Here is a 17,672-nt window from a genome sequence, read left to right as displayed (position 1 = left end):
CCTCTGCAAGGAACCAAGCCAACGTCTGTCCATCTGTTTTATGTTTGACTGTGATATACGGCTTGCCAAACGGGCAGGACTTAGCATGAAGTCTTTTGAAGTGAAATGGTCGTATAAGAGTGAGGTTTTACAAAAATCCATCAGTGCTATCAAATTGCAGGATTGTGTCCTCAAAGTCCAGCAGGAGGCTGATATAAAACGCGCTTTGAATGCTGTAACATGTAAATAGTTTTGACGTTGATTCTATGCAGTCTAATGCCCATTCATTGATTTGTGAATATTTAAATTTCATTTAAGGTACAGTGGTGCCTTTTCTTACGAACATCTCTTCATACGAAATTTTCAAGAGACGAAACGCCTCCAAATGAAACTATTGGCTCTTGTTTCGAAAGAAATTTCAAGATACTAAAGGTAAAAATACAGTATGGGCTGCCATTGGCTATTACCTAGCATCTTCCTGGCTTCCCGTTGGCTAAGAGGGACCTTGACCGAATGTGTCTGTATTGTAGATAGTTAAATAGATTGATATCTGTCAATGCAGCGTCCTCGTCATTCGCTCCTCGAGCCTTGAGGTTTACGTAAATGTGAATCACCCAGGAAAGGTGTTCACCAGTCGGGCGATCGCTCACTCTGCTGATGCTTGCCTTTGACATTTTCAAAGAATTGTTAAAAGCCCACAAAAGCAAACGTCCTCGGATTAAGTTCTTTGCAAAACGCCAGACAAAAGCCACTCCTGAGAGAACATGAACTAAAGAGCGCAAAAAACTATGAGATTGCAGTTAAAAGTTAAATGAACATAATTTTTTATTTTTTACTGTATTCTTTCCTTCTTACATTATGCACGATTCTCATTTATTTTGCAATAATCTAATTGTAACATGTGTTTGTTAGATATTTTGATGCTTTAGAAAACATTTGTCTGAATTTCGAGGGGCTTGGAACGAATTAGGGCATTTACATGGAAAATGCATCTCTACTTACAACATTTTCTAGCTAAGAAATTTCTTCCTGAACCAATTAATTTCGTAAGTAGAGGTACCACTGTATTTGGTTCAGGGAAAGCTCTTGCCTTGTCCGTTCCAGCTTAGCTGTGCCCTACCTGCTACAATGTTATCAAACTCGAACAGCATCCAAGAATAAACAACAACTACCAATATTCACATAATAAAATAGCACCAGTGGATAAACATATATTGGTTTGCGAAAGTATTCCCTATCCTGAACTTATTAAGGGACAGCGGTTACTACAGTGGACAGCTTCCTATGTTATCAGATTACAGGGTGCATGAAAGAGGTTTAACCTTTTGCAGCATTTCACGACTGAAACGTGAGGCTATGAAATTAGATTTTTTTTTGAAGAAGAAGAATCAACACCACGTTGGATAAAATTGTGAAGTGGAACGAAATTCTTACAAAACTTTTTATTAGAAATAAAATCAAAAATCATTCAGCTCAGGTTCATACTTTGTATAAAACTATTTTGCTGCAATTAGAGCTACAAGTCTTTCTAGTTATGTCTCTATCAGTTTTTCACATCTGAAGACTGAAATTTCTGCCATTCTTCCTCGCAAAACAGTTTCGCTTCAGCTCAGATTGTTTCGATGGAGAGTGTTGATGAAGAGCAGTTTTGAGATCTGTCCGCAGATTCTCAATTGAATTCAGGTCTGAACTTTGACTTGGCCATTCTGATACATGGATATGTTTAGTTTTGAACTATTCCATCGGAATTTTTGCTTTAGGTCCTCAGCTCTTTTGCAGACTCCAATAGGTTTCTTTCGAAATTGCCCTGTATTTGGCTCCATCCATCTTCCCATCAACTTTTGCTATCTTCCCGTGGGAAAGGAGTGGTCAGGGTGATGTGCCGTGTCTCTTGTACGCCAAAAATGACGTTCTGCATTCAGCCCAAGAAGTATAGTTTGGGTCTCATCTGACGAGAGCGCCGTCTTCCACATGTTTGTTGTGTCTCACGGGTGGCTTGGCAGACTTCAAATAGGGCATTTTATGGATGTCTTTAAGAAATGGGTTTCTTCCTCCCACTTTTCCATAAAAAAATTGATTTGTGCAGTGTTACGATTAATAGCTGTCCTCCTTAGCTGTGCATATCTGCAGTTAATCCTGATTGATCGTAGACATCTTTGCTATTGGGAATTTAGGCTGCATCTCTGATCAGTGCTCTCCTTGTTTGAACTCAAAGTTTAGAGGGACGGCCTAGTCTTGATAGGTTTGCAGCGGTGTGATACTCTCTCCATTTCAATATGATTGCTCAAGCAGTTTAAAGCCTTTGACATTTTTCATATCCGAATCCTGCTATAACCCTTTCAGGGAAAGCAGTTACTACAGCAGACAGGCGATCATGTTATCAGGTCACATGGTGCATGAAAGGGTTCAACTTCTCCGCAACTTTATCCTGGACTTGCCTTCCTTGTGCGTGTTCCTTGGTTTTCATGATGCTGTTTGCTCCCCAATATTCTTTTAACAGACCTCTGAGACCATCACATGCTTTTATACTGACAGTGATTACACACAGGTGGATTCTGTTTATCATCAACATCAACTCTGGATCATTTCGGAATCATCAGGGAACTTCTGGTACGAGTTAGCGGCATTGACAGTAAAGAGGGTGAATAATATTGCACGGCCCGCTTTTCAGTTTTTTTAAAAGAAAAAAAACCCCAAACAAACAAAAACTGTTGTAAATATCTGAGGAATTTCGTTCCACCTCACGATTGTGATTGTGTCCCACTTGGTACTAATCCTTCAGTAAAAATTGTATTTCTTTGTTTGAAGCCCGTAACGTGGCAAAAGGTCACAAAGTTCAAAGGGGCTGAAGACTTTCGCAAGCCACTGTATGTGACCTGATAGTTGGGTGCAGTCAAACCTTGACCTCAAGCTTCCTGACATTTGTTTTCCTGCTTCTCTAAAGTTGGGTAATTGCAGGCTGAACCGTCTCAAAAGCATAACTGGGCACAGAATAAACATTGGGACATGAGCGGTCTCATGTAAAAACAGCTGTTCCATCGAAACATAATGTTCACTTTTGTACGGCAACTCCTAAAGAAACGCATCTGTTCTTTTGCTGAGGGTGACCATGAAATGTTGTACATTGAGTACACTGTATCTCAGCAACACTCACACACGCAAACGTTCCTCACCTGTCTTCCAGTGCAGCTTTAGGGACGCATGTTGTCCACATTGTGAGATCACACTTCACACGCACTGTGAACACGTGTGCTCAACATGCGCCTCCTCATTGTTTCCATGAAGCCATCTATCGCTGATTTACTGCCACCGCAATGGGGAAAATCACTCTGGGGAAGGGAGGGGAACAAAGAGGAGCAATACAAGTCACCAAAGTCATTGTTTTATTAACAACCTTGACAGCTCCACTGTCACATCTTCAGTCAGACTTCATTTAAAATCTAAGTGCAGCTTTCATTCTCATTTACTATACATTTTTTTTAAAAACTGAACAACAAAAGTCCTTTTGGTCTACTTGCACTATTGTTATTATGACTAAAGAACTGCTGTTTAAGTAGACGGCGCCAACTTTGTGCACATCCTGGCCCCTGGTGGCGAAAACTAAAGACATTTTTCCCTATCTATCATTTAGGGTTGCAGGTGAACTTTGGGAGGTAGCCAATTGCGTGCCACATTTTGACAAAGAACCACACTCACGACTATGGACAATTTAGAGTCTTCAGTGAACCTAACATGTATGTGGGAGAACTTGGAGAGAAAAGTCACACAAGCACAAGGAGATCATGCAAATTCCACACACAAAGCAAAGTTCGAACCCTAAACCACAGAACTGTGATGCAGACATGCTAAGCACACAATTATAAACTACAAATACATAAAACTGACAGGTGATGAGACCTCATCAACATTCCAAATATAACTTAGCTTGAAAATGATTGAAACCTTTAACCACAAACACCCGGCAGTTTTCGTCAACTTGGCCAAAGGCGAAGCAGAGACTTATTTTCAAACGTTTCACTCTGAAGGCCAGCAATAAACCGGATGGTTTGTTTTGATTAAAATGTCATCCATATTCAATGCAAACAATGACCTTGTTTTTAATTGAAATGCCATAAAGGCACATATGTAGAACAGATGACAACAGCAAATGAAGGATTGTTGGGGAAAAAAAATACTTCTTGCCCTCTAATTCAAATTGTGTTGCTGTCCACTAAAAGCAGGGCTTCCCAAACATTGGGTAGCCAACTGGATACTGTCTGAGCAGACAGCAGACCTTTGGGAATCATGGAAAAAAAATTTAATCAGACCTATGTATAGTGCTGTGTTATTCTGTCCTTGGTCCAGTGCAACCCTTAAATTCATCCAATTTCTAAACCGCTTGTCCTCAGATTCGCGGTTGACCTGGAGCCTATCCCAGCTGACTTGAGGCGAAAGGCAGGGGACATGAGCAACTGGTTGCCAGTCCATCACAGGGCACATAAAAACAACCATGGACACACTCGGATTCCCACCAACAGACAATTTCAAGTCTTCAAGTAACCCGCCATGCACCGCTTTGGAATGTGGGAGGAAACCACACTCTCCCTTTTATGATTTTAATTATGAAAGTACTGCTTATATTGCAGACACTAAAGCCACAATCCAATGTATGACATTCAACTACAAAGCATGTACTGCATTACCAAAACCAACGTTTTTGCATGTGGCTCCAAAGGGTTTTTCGTTTGCACTTCCATTGGTGGTCTTCGATCTGGTTAATCGATCTGTTTGCCATGGTTGGAAAGCCTTGATCCAAAAAATAAATAAAAATAAAAATCTGAATTATAGGACTTCCCTGGAGTTATTCCTGAAACGAAACACTGCTAGGTCCAGTGATATATTTTCTTATCCTTCAGTCATCCAGAAACTCACCTTTCTTCTCAGGATTTAAGAGTGGCTTGCATAAGATGTGAACAAGAAATTATACACTGCGGCTGAGCTGGCTCTATGGCTTGAAGTTCTGTACTGTAAAAGGAGGTTTGGAGGCATATGCTAGGGTGCTTTCATAATAGGTGTTTTAAATGTCCACTTGTTGTGCTTGAAGTCGACAGAGAGTACCAAACAGGACCAGAAGCAGTTGTGAAAAAGCTCCTACGAGACCTCCAAGTTGGATACCGTCAAGGTTATGGGCTAAAACTAACGTTGGGTGCCTCGTCGAGAACCAGCATGGCTCGCCCAAGTGATGGCGAAGGAGACGCCAAACGGAACGCCGGGTTGATGGAGTGTATCGAGTCGCTCGTGCTGCTGGTGGAGAAGGGAGAGCATGGGGCCTTCGCGGTCTGGTGCCAGCACCTCTCTGGGGGTGATGTCTCCGCAGCGCGTGCTGGGGCACCGGTAACCTCCAGGCCCACAGGGGTGGTCTTCGGGGTGCCAGGAAGGCAGAGACCATAAGAGGCGGAGGAGTGGAGCATCCTCTCAAGCACGTCTTTGGTGCTTTGTGTGCACTACGTGAATAGGAAAAGAAAGCAAAAGTCAAGCGAGGACATAAAGAGCGCTGTTTTTAGTTAGAAATATTTAGGTTAGCTTGGCTGGCATCCCGTATTATGAAGGCAGTCTGTTCAGATGCACGAAAGAAGGTTAAATGCAGACAGTGCAAGCAAAAGGCAACCATACAGAACAAGGTGGAGATGGATGTGAAGCGGGAACTCTTCATGACTTCTCTGGCGGCGAGGGAAATTGAAAGCAAGTACTTGTTTGCTTACATCACCATGCACGCACGGTAAGACGTGACATAGACGGGGATGAACAAACACCATTTTAACAAGATCGAGAGAGAGGAGAGGACAGAGTTGTGTCAACACATCAAATGTGGCTACCATCCCAGCCCCAACATGGGTTGAGTGGGCACAAATGTGAAGGAGAATAAATGGCAGTGAAGCATGCACTCTCACGTAGGTGAACAAATCCCAACGTCAAGACAAACAGTCACAAAATCGGACCAAACTTGATTTGCACAAAACAAACTCTGCAACGCATCACGGAGGAAAGAAATGTGATTGACCCTCAGCTTACCATCCACCTTATATACGCTGGCCTGCTTTTCAGGCTGTGCAGGACAAAGAAAAATCCTGACAGGTCTCCTCCTGGCAAGTGGAATGGATATAGCAAACGAGCATTAAAAGTCTACATTTGACAGCTTGGGTGGCTGTGACAAAAGTATTTGAACGGGTGAGGTCAGACCTGAGTCAAGTTCTTCCACAGAAAAATCATCCAACCACACCTTCATGTACGGTACCTTGTGTTGTGCACGCCGAGTGTATAAAATTGCATAGAAGGCAAAGTCTTGTTAATATGACAAGCCAAATCCCGGCTGATTGGTTAATTCATGAAAATGTGTTGACTTTTGCCCATATCGTGTATCAGCCTCAAGAAGAATTAAGGGAGTAAAAATACTTTTAAAACAGAGACCAAATTGGCAAAATCCCAAAATTATCTTTATTAAAGAAATAAAGTTATTCTTAAAGTTATGCTGAAATGTTCCCTGTGTTTAAGTAAATAATGCACAATGGTGAATGACGAATGAGGGGAAAAAAAGTGATGATATATTCTGTACACTGCATGCAAGGCATATGAGAGGAGGTAGACTCATCAATATGTAGACTCCCCAAAAATTCAAACCACCACCACTTCAGTCAAGTATCAAAAACTGAAACACATGTTTTGTAACATGAAACAGACATTTTGAGTCAGAGAGCTCAGCTCGCGATTTCATCGCGTTCCGACACACTTCTGGCTTGTGAATGCGCTCCGGCTTTCTTTTGAAATCAAGTTCTGCTCGACGTTGCAAGATCAAGACAAGAACAACAACAAAACAATGAAAAGCATCAATTAATAAGAATAATTACTTTAAGCTGCGCGAAAAGAACTTCAGCAGCAAGCCTGCTTTGACACTCCAACGCAAACATTATTGTTTATTTGACTTCAAAATGGCACCATGTGAGTGGCTGCCTTTCCTGCAGCTCCTATATTTTGTTGTTCTACTTCTTCCTTTCATAACTTTGCTGCTGTGAATCGGGAATTTCTCCATTGCGAGACTAATAAAGGTTTTCTTATCTTATCACCCCCATATACAGTATATATATAATTTTTTTAACTTCAAAAAAAAAAAAGGACAGGAGGACCACAGTCTGTTTTCCCCTACCATGTTCGCATCATTCTTGGCTGCGAAGGAAGGCAGCTCAATCTCTGAGGCAGAAACAGTGGGGACAGACTCCTCAGGTGACAGGAAGCCTCTCCTGTCAATCAGGCTACAGAACACAAAAGATGACGTCAGTGTTGTGTAATTTGTGGTAACAAGTTCATCAAGTCTTCCACCTGGTGCAAACAGCAGAATTGCTTTTTTTTCCTTCAAAATGCAGAAAGCTTTATAAATTCTACAATTGTGTACAGACATACAATCTAAAAATAGTGCAGTGCAGGTGATATGGGGAAAGTAAAAAGGGGAGAAGAGTGTGGAAATGATAGAAACAAAAGAGTGCAGCAGTATTGGTGGGAACCTGGGAATTAGGTAAATGTGACTAAGAAATAATTTTAAAAAACGGAATAGTTGAATACATAATATGTGTCTGTTTTAAGGTAGGTAGTGCTTGATGATTATGGCAAGAACAATAAAATGACTGGTGCCAGCGTGGGTTCAATCCGCAGTCTGGAAGAGAACAACAAAGCATCAACTATGGCAAGCTAAGTTACATCTGTGTTCTGGCAAGTCCTCCTTGTAGCATTAATATTTATTCACTAGATTAACTGATTGTTAATTGCTCTCATATTAAATTAAAGAAAAGGTGTCAAATGCATATCCCTATTTGTGCAGTGGTTCTATTACACACCTTGGGGGCATCGGCCCACATAACGTCACACAGCAGTTGGCTAGTATGCTGTTGTAAGTGTACGGGTTCCCAGACTCCTCTGCACCCCTTTTACTTGACCAGGAGCCCTTAATCTGTAAAGACAACATAAAAAGAATGCTGCAGTTTTTGTACTGAGTTAAAAAAAATAATAAACAATTGAATTGTCATATATGGTGTTCAGTTTACTTACGTCCTCATTTGTCGTAAGGTTGGAAGCTACTAGGTAGGTATGGAAGCCTGAGAGACCCAGAATAGACCAGATGGAGAAGAAACAAATGACCAGCTCCACTACAGTATAAAAGCAAAGTCAAGGAATCACCTCACTGTTATCAATACATAATCACCTCTTTAAGAATGATGACATATATGTAAAAGCAACATTTAGGATACAGCTTTTACATTGCATCTCTCTGGACTATGTCATCATGCCTATTTTTGAGTGTGACAAAAAATATATATGCTGGTAACAATGTGACAAATAGGTATTACCCATTGCAGGGTATGTGTGTGTGTGTGTGTATGTGTATAGATATATATATATATCTATACACACACACACACACACACACATATATAAAAGATAAGATAAGAAAACCTTTATTAGTCTCGCAATGTACTAATACATTTTATTAAGGTGGTTCTGTACAAATACATTTTATTATGGTGGCTTTGTAGCATTAAAGCGTCATATGATGAAATAAACTTGGTGATCTACCAAAACTACTCATCTGATTCCAATAACAAGTACGCACAACATTTCAAATACTCTTTCTAAAATAACAAGCATGCAGAGTATGATGACGTCGAGGCAGCGACACGAGGCAGCGATCCTCTTGCTTGAAAGCTATCGTGCTGTGTGCCAACACTGATCCTATTAAGCGCTTGACAGCCTGTGTTATATCTTGCCACAATAAGACCGAGACGACATGCATCTCCAAAAGAGTTGGATTAGGCCAAAAAGAAAATTTGGCAAACTCAAAGGATATCTGGCAGGGCTCTCCTGGATGGCTTGGATGAGGCTTTTACCCGATTGAGATCCTGCATAAAAAAGACAGCAGAGTACTGAGCTAGGATAACATCAGTTATGTCAATGCCGCTTGAGCGTGCTGAACTTACGCAGAGTAATGTGTGCTATGACGCAACCAAATATGAAAGATGTCAGAAAAGACAGGGAGATGATAAAACTGTAGAAAAAGCGGTAATTGCGCTTGCCAACACAGTTCCCCACCCATGGGCAGTGATGATCAAACCTCTCTGAAAACAAAACACATAAAGCATACATGAAAACATTTTCACTTCACTAACATGTTGCTTGTACGTTTAGGCACGACTATGAGTCCAATGCAAACGGAAGTGGGGAGGTGGGCGGGGTGCGGATGGGTGCAAATTTGTTGTTCTCTTTACTGCACAGCAAAGTTCCCTGAAAGGTTTAACTGGAAAGATTGGGAATTATTCACAGTTGGACAAAGATCATGTGTGCCAAAAATGACTTTCCTATCAAATTGAGTTATCATATTAAAACAAATGTGACATCCACACAAACTATCACACATTTCTTCGGTGGTTGATTTCAGATTTTTTACGTCGTGATAAATACCACGTGATACATATATTAGATACAATACCGGTGACGGGTTTATGACACATTGCTGTCAACTGTGTATGGCCTTTCTTCATAATCTTCTTACTTAACATAAAATATTAAACCCCTTCACACATGCACATAATCCATTTCCCCTTAATATCTCAAGTGTTAGGACTGAGATTAAAAAAAAAAAATCTTGAGTATTTTGCGACATTCAAATTAAATGATTTTCTGTCACAGATCTGGGGTGGAGGTGCCTTGATATTATTCATACAGTCTCATTAATTCCCATATTTGTATTAACCAAGTGGACTTTAATACCAGTGTTTGGTCCAATGGCTACATGAAATCAGCTGCACTAAAATAGTGTTAAGTGAGGGGAGGGGTTACTATATATTGCAACTTGTCACCATATCCTTACCCACGCAGTTGTCACAAAGACTGCAGTGTGAGGTCCGAGGAGGGCGAAACATTTTACACGTAAAGCAGTACTTGAGCTTGACCACCTGCTGGTTGATGAGGATCTCCTTGGTCCGCGGAGGGGGGCGATACGATGAGGATCCTGAGGTATCTTTTAAAAAAAAACACACTCAAATGTTGTGTGCACAACTATAAAGTCAGGAGCAAATGTGCAGCTGCTGTGCTCTTTTCAATAGTGACGCTAGAGTAAGCTGCTTAAGTTTTGGAGTGTAGTCCCTCACAGATATCCCCATATGGCAAAGCTCTTTCACCCCATCTGTCCATACAATGGGTGCACCTTACCTATCTGCTTCTCTATGTCTGCAGCTTCATCTAAGGTGGCCCTGGGTAGGATGCCTGGGTCTGTAAAGCTTGTTCTCAGCAAGGAGATTACCACAAACACAAAAAGCACGCCACCGATCACCGGGATAAAGACGGTCAGATGCTCCACAAGGAATGGGCAACTAGAAATAGAAACGTACACATGTTTAGCCCACTCAAAACGTTTTGATAATACTGAAATTAAACATTTGGCAGGCCACATATACATGAACAATTTGTGTTCAGTGCTCGACATAAACTAAAACAAGGCTTTAGCACTTACTCGAAAGCAAAGAAAAGGCCACAGGTGACAACAATAAGCCCCAGTGTCAAAGGGAGGACCCCGCTCTGTCTGGCCACAATGACCCGTCCGTCACAGAAAAATCGGTTCTTTCCCGGGAAGACTTCCCATTTTCTCCGCAGTCGCTCCGCTTTCTTGTCGGTGAGGTTCTGAACTGAAGCCGGTGCCACCGACACCCCCAACGGGTCGATTTGTTGGTACTCGCAGTTTCTCATCCTGTAGGCAGAACCACCACCGCCGTTGTTGTTCTGAGGTAGATTTTGGCACGAGCGACGATATCTTCTCAGTTGGGCTTTCAAATGAAAACGAATTCAGTCATTGCGAAACTGGAGCTGTTGGGGTTAGCATCCCCCGATGATGTTTCTCATCCTCGGTGCTAACATTAGCTAACGGACCTGCAGAGACCTTTTCCGTCGGAACTGACTTTTAAGACAAGATAACCCGTCCATACAAAGCCTCTTAACATTTTCGAAGTTAAACATTAAATATGCGCTAACATTAATAAACACTCATTTGAATAAGATTGAGAGTCCGAAAGAAAGCGTCCAGCTTGACGCGACAGTGTAATATTTCCTTTTCTGTTTCCGTCCATGATGACGTCACGACTCAGCGACGTTACCGATGTAAACAAATGTACCGTTCGAAGCCCGTTTCCGCCATGTATTTATTTTTTTGGTTTGTTTGTTGCTACAGCCACAGGTCCTCGGGGCTTGGGTCATTACTGCATTATTTTCTAACCTATGTTTGTTTGCTTGTGTCTTAGTCCTTGCGTTCAAGTGACAGGAAGGGTTCATTTTAATTCATATCAAGTACTTTAACCCTGGAGAATCCAAGAACCCTTTTCTTCTTTGGAAAATGATGAATTATACATTAAATGACTGCTATATGTTCACTGAACACCAAAATATGTTTTTTTCCAAAATTTTAATGTTTTAATCCTAATTTACGATTAGGGCCAAAATGGACCCTTTGGGATTTAAGGGTAGCATTTGAGTAGCAGAATTTATAGGGGCCAAATTTGACCCGTGGGGTCTCCAGGGTTAAAGTGCATTTTATGTCTGAAAAGCGCTCTATAAATAAAGTTTGACTTACTGAATATCGTATTTCTGTTACATTGTCATTGTTAAAAAGATAAGATAAGATATCCTTTATTCGTCCCACACTGGGGAAATTTACAGCCTCCAGCAGCAAGAATGTATGTAGAAAGAAAGAGAAAAAAAACAGCAAACATCTAATGCGCCGGAGTTCATGTTTCTTCGTGTTGTGCATATAGTGACATCTTAAGCATCTTGTGATGTATTTGGTCAAGTCAAGTACATCTTTAGTCAAATGCGCTGTATGTGCATGTATTAATACATAGAACACAAAAACGCAACAAAGTTGGTTTTTACTTGAATAGCTGATGATATGTTCCACAAAATATGTGAAGTAATGAATAGTGAACTGCAACTATGTGGGGTCTAGCTGTATGTTGAAATAATATACAGTATGTCAATTGCAAGATCTTCGGGGAGGAGCTAAATTTAACATGGGCAAAAGTTACAGGCTGTGTCTCGTGTATGTTTTTTCGCTTATCTGTGGTTATGACTCATTTGCTGCCTGTGGCGGCTATGGACGTCAAGGGTACATTCTTTTTACTTGGGCTAGCAGTCTAAGAAAATATAAAAGTCATCTTTAAGCGATTGATCTTGTCAGATGATTTAAGAAATGTCTGTTCAAAATTCCACTCAGTTACGTTTTCTTCGGATCAGCACTGGCATTCAAATGAGTGGCATAGCGGCAGCATATAATTGGGTAGGTTATAGTTTCAGTAAATGTTTGTATGAAAAACGCTTCTAAGTCATGACTATAAAGTAATCGAATGAATATCAGTGTAGTATGTGACCAACATTCATTCACCTTTCACAAAATTGTTGTGCCGCTCATGACCTTGAACTCTTAATTTAACTCATGATGAAGTCACACATGGATGCAGTCCTATGTTGTAGTTGCTAGCACATTTGCCTCACAATCAAAAGCTCCTGGGTTTCAAATCTTGGGAACCTCCCCCAGTCTGTAATCATGTTTGTGACTTTGATGCTCAAAAAGATGGACAAAACAACAAACAAACAAACAAACGAAAAAATAGAATCCAATTGTTTCAGAGAATGTATGCAATTTAATATAGTATTTTCCATTCACATTCAAAATGAAAGCTGAATATTTAAAATACATACACACAGTCAAGTTCTAAACAAATACTAAGCACATTTAATCAGTAGCTATTTTCTAGAGTTACTGCTGGTACTACAATGGCAAGAATAAAGTAAACAAAGTTTCATGTGCACACGCTGCTCAGGTTTGCGTAAACGATAAAGCAGGGGTGTCAAACTCATTTTTGCCGTGGGCCACATTGTAGTTATGGTTTCCCTTGGAGGGCCGTTATGAATTTTGGGAAACCGTATAAATGTTTAATCCCCTCCACATATTACATACACAGCGCAAAACAAATTAATAACTAGTTTTAAAATCAGAAATCAAGAATAATGACTGTTATTGTGGATTACATATGACAATTTGAAATTTTGGTTCAGACTTTAGCAAGCATCATGGAACTGGACATGATTGATTTGCTTTCGCGGGCCACATAAAATTATGAGGGGAGCCACATGTGGCCCCCGGGCCTTGACTTTGACACCTGTGCTATAAAGGAACTACACTGAAGAGACAAAAATGACTCAGTGCTTGGGATGGGCATAATTGATCATTTAGAATCTGGTCGATTGTGTGGAATTTATAATTGATAAATAGTAATATAGTATGTATAGTTTCAGACATAAAGAAATACATTATGTCATGAGCTACTACATTATTCTCATCAAAACAACACCAGCATGGAAACAGGAACTCACAACATTCACAGATTCTCCCATTCTACTAAAAATGTTATTTAAAAATAACAATCTATAAATTGATTGTTAATTTTGTCCAGGTAATTTAGTCAATTGCCCATCCATTGTAACTTTTACAACACATCAACTGAAAGTTCTTTCTAGAACCAAAATGAGGCACAACATTTGTCATGCTGTTTGGCTTTTGTCTTTTTCATGACAGCCACTTGTATAATGTTCTCGGTTATAATACGAAACAGTGCATTATTAAAAACAGTACGGTAGTCTCGTAGACTAATATGAGAAGTCAAGTCCACGGTAAATAGTTACTATGCATTGCCAGGCCCAGCACCCAGTACGAAAGGAAGTAGCCCAGGATGCTTTTTGTGGTGGGAGAGCACATTTTGATGTGCGGAATCAATGCAATGACGGGATTTTGAGACGTGTGCTTACATCCGTTTTTGCCAGGAGTCTTCAGCTGAACGTTGGGCGTCGATGTTTTCCTTCGGTGAAGAAGTGGCTCGTTGAGGAGCAGCAGATGAGCGCTGATCCAGAAGGGCACGGGAGACGAGGTGGCCATGAATCGGGTTAGAACCTGGAAACATTGTACACGAAGCATGAGAGGAATTGCTCGCGAAACATTTTAATTGAACAGATCGTCACACCTGCTTTATTACGCACACCTGCAATAACGCACAATTTTCAGACTTATTTTTTAAGGATTTTTACAGTCAATCTGCATTCGTCAACTGGCGCTACAACTTTTTTACTTTCAAACTTGGCTTGTAGCATACGTGCGTGACATCATGCTCGCTGTGCCATGACGTCTCTGAAGCACTGGTAAAGAGACTTTGATTCGCTCCTATTTCACCTATAACCGCTTCTAACAAGGAGGATATAGGAGTAGCTACGGTTGGATTGTCGATGGTTTCTGTGTGCTGTTATTTTGTTATTTTATGTTAACTGTTCTGTAAAGCGCTTTGTTCCAACTGTGGCTATTGTGAAAGTGCCATATTAAAAAATATGTATACAGTAAAGTTTGGATTTAGAATTGACCACCTTCAGAGTAGTATTTTGTGTCACAACGTGCCGGGCCTCCATGGACAGATGCAGCAAAATTCATTGAGAAGTCAGAAGGTCCCGATCTAAAAGCACTAATATTTTTTTTTCTTCCACAAAGCAGAAAATACATCCCTGTGAGAATTGCTGTATGTGTTGCTGCTTCATGTGTGCCCATCCATTCTATGTACGCATTAACCGAGTGGACCAGTGAAATTATCGGGTTCGGTTCAACACTTTACACTTTTACAAGAAACCGCAAATGAGTGACAAGCAGCTCCAATAAACACGCTTAGCTTCTTCAGCACCAAGACATTCAGATGCAGACTTGTCTCCAGCAGGTCACGCTTTTTAAAGCACACAGACACTGCTATTTTTATAGCATTTTCTATCGCTTTTATTCATCGCTGGTGTCGGGCTGAAATATCCTATGTCCACATTTGGTCAATTTCAAATTTCACAAATTCTTACAATTGATCAGTTCCCAAGGAGCTCTGTTATTATTATTTTTTACACATTCTTGACCAGTTTTAAGTACTGGTATTCAAAATGTATTACTCTCTGTAATAATAAAATGTTAATGGCTCAACAAGCATGACGTTTTGGGGGTTTCTGGAATTGTGGTGGTTGTGGAGATGCAAGGATTCCACCCTACACCCATTTTATGCTTATAGATTTTTCTGGGTTCAAAAATATTTACAATGCGTTTTAAAAGCTTGTTGTATCACGGAACCTATCCCCTTGCGATAAACAGGGGAATTATGTAGTTATAGTCTTACCTGCACATGCATACACAATGTTCCAAACACCAGGAGAACAGTGGAGTGCACAACATATACAAAAACTCTGGGGTTTAAAAATCCCGGTATTGGTTTGTCGAGGCCCTTCTTCGAATCAGCCTCGCAAAGTCCAAGTCTGAAACACAGCTGTGGGTTTGCTTGGAAATAAGCATAAGCTGCCATTACACCCAAAGTTGCCATGGGTAAAGCTAAAAGGAAATTTGGTATTTGTCTAAGTTCAAAGTAACGGAGGAAGCCCATGTTCCAATACACCACCTGGATGTGGGAATAAATAATGGGGAGCGGTCTCATGCACCAGAGAGGTGGTGGACTATTTTCATCTGCAATACGGTAGCCCTTCTGCTCAGCCAAGGAGATAAGAGCCGGGGGGATGCGGTCTAAGGAGGCTGTCGGTGTACAAAATGTTCTATAGCCGTAATACTGAAAAGCGCAGAAGGGAAGGGCAATGACTGTTGTTCCAAGAAGAGAGGTAAGCAGGAGGCGAAGGATGACCCCGATGTAGGAGAAGATCTTCCTGTGGCCTGTTGCAATCGACCGGTATAAACGGATCTGGGAGATGGCATATACCGATGGAAGATACAATAGAAAGCCGATATTAACCAGCCCATTGGATCGCGCCGCTGAGGCTATACTGAATGCCAGGCAGGCTCTAAGGATGAACCCTTTTTCGAGGAGGAACAGACCCCCAAATGTGAGTGCGGCAAAAAGACTCTCTGCATAGCCAGCAGTCATGAAAACATTGGCAGGGGTGATGCAGTAGAGCAAGGTGGAAAGCAAGGCAAGCCGCCTGTCCTGCATAACCACCCGACTGAGCGCATGCAAGGCCACCACACTCAGCAGGAAGAGTGTACTGTTCACAAGAGCAACCGACACTAGCAAACGGCCTCGCATGCTCAACCAGCTGCCCAGGGGCCATAGCAGCGTGTCAGCCAGGCCTCGCAGGATGATGGGGAAAAGGGGGAAAAAAGCAAAGTTGTGCTCATAGAGGTATCCTCTCTCAGCGATGAGGAGGAAATGCTCGGCGTCCCAGTGGCTGAGACCACCAAATAACCACTCCACAGCAGAATCTAAGTACAGAGGCATTTCTGTCCGTGGGGGCCTGAACGCATCAGCATCGTGGTCAGGGAAGGCAGCGTTGAAGAGAGCCTGAAAAAAGAAGTTCAAGTGTTAGCAAAATGAACCCTCATACAGTGAAACGAAACATACACATTTCCAATTAAAAAAACACAAGAGTCAGTCCCTCACCCTTGTGAATACTTATTAGAAAAAAACCTATCCTAAAACAGTTCAAAATAATGTCAAAGTCATTTATAACATTCCCCTAAAAATGGCTTTTCGATGATTTGATTGGAAAAATGAAATCAACTGAGCTATCCAGCCGCTCTATATATATATATATATATATATATATATATATATATATATATATATATTTTAAATGTTTAAGTTGGCCCACTCCTGTAGTCGACTCCTTTGTGATTTGATTTAATTTAATTTAATAGATATATACAGTATGTAGCACACTGACAACTGACAACAGCCATACATAAATAGGTTGACTACAAAGGATCAACTGTACCTGCAAAAACAACGAGGCAACCCTGGTGAAAGTTGCAAATTTCAGCACAGCTCTGTACTCCATCATAGTCAGTAAAAGACAAGAAAAAAAATTGCTTTTATGAAAAGTATCATCGTCGGGAACTCGTGGGACCGGATTTTGAGCATTTCGTTAGGAAGGAGTCAGCCATTACTTCTAATGCTACCTTTGACCCTTATTCAATCCACTTCCGGTGCTATCGAAAATAATGGCATTCAAAATAAAGCGTTCAGCCGTCATGCCATACCTACGGAGACAGACTTGTTTAAGAGCGAGTTGGCAAGTTATTACGACACGTCAACGCGTCCGCCATATTGGACGTGACAGATCTGCCGAGTAAACTTCTGCAAGTCTACGGTTGAACTTCACAAAGTCACAACCTACATAATGCACAAAGTTCATGCCTCAGCATTACCTCAAGTACCACGCGCTAAAATGTGTAAATGACGCTGCCGCTGTGGTGATAACGAAGTCGGGCATATGGGTAACTCGGACATCTTCACCTATCTACACTTTCCACACCCAAAAAGGAGGCGGTGTAAATGTATATGTATTAAGTAAAAGACCTTAACATGTATGATTTTACGACGTGTTCATGTGTGTTTGTTCGGCATACATTGACCAACTCTTTTAAGACGCGCTTAAAACGTTAAGTTGTGATAACGTGAAGTGTAATTCTGCTAGCTCCCAACAAGTGGCGCTGTGTACTTCACTACTAATTCAAAACATCTCCTTGAAGATGGATAGCTCGATGCGGTACTTTAGATCAGAGATGTTCCCTTCCAAAAAGATAACACCCCTACATCACACTCCAC

General features: G+C 41.1%; 2 protein-coding genes across 2 annotated transcripts; both read right to left on the bottom strand.

Moving 5' to 3' along the window:
- Nucleotides 1–4,275: 4,275 nt before the first annotated feature.
- On the bottom strand, nucleotides 4,276–11,139 carry zdhhc18a (zinc finger DHHC-type palmitoyltransferase 18a). Its single transcript, XM_052066852.1, has 9 exons — nucleotides 10,514–11,139; nucleotides 10,213–10,373; nucleotides 9,872–10,021; nucleotides 8,982–9,119; nucleotides 8,852–8,903; nucleotides 8,056–8,158; nucleotides 7,845–7,957; nucleotides 7,160–7,265; nucleotides 4,276–5,462 (listed from the first exon to the last, which is right to left on the bottom strand). Exons 1-9 carry the CDS (start codon nucleotides 10,744–10,746, stop codon nucleotides 5,142–5,144), a joined length of 1,377 nt encoding a protein of 458 aa, XP_051922812.1. The 5' UTR covers nucleotides 10,747–11,139; the 3' UTR covers nucleotides 4,276–5,141.
- A 1,534-nt stretch (nucleotides 11,140–12,673) lies between these two features.
- pigv (phosphatidylinositol glycan anchor biosynthesis, class V) lies at nucleotides 12,674–17,045 on the bottom strand. Its single transcript, XM_052064522.1, has 3 exons — nucleotides 16,840–17,045; nucleotides 15,240–16,406; nucleotides 12,674–13,996 (listed from the first exon to the last, which is right to left on the bottom strand). The coding sequence occupies exons 1-3, from the start codon at nucleotides 16,903–16,905 to the stop codon at nucleotides 13,709–13,711; spliced, it is 1,521 nt and encodes a 506-aa protein (XP_051920482.1). The 5' UTR covers nucleotides 16,906–17,045; the 3' UTR covers nucleotides 12,674–13,708.
- Nucleotides 17,046–17,672: the final 627 nt, after the last annotated feature.

Source organism: Hippocampus zosterae, chromosome 5 (assembly GCF_025434085.1).
Source record: "Hippocampus zosterae strain Florida chromosome 5, ASM2543408v3, whole genome shotgun sequence".
Lineage (NCBI taxonomy): Eukaryota > Metazoa > Chordata > Actinopteri > Syngnathiformes > Syngnathidae > Hippocampus > Hippocampus zosterae.
This window is presented reverse-complemented; position numbering and strand designations above follow the sequence as displayed.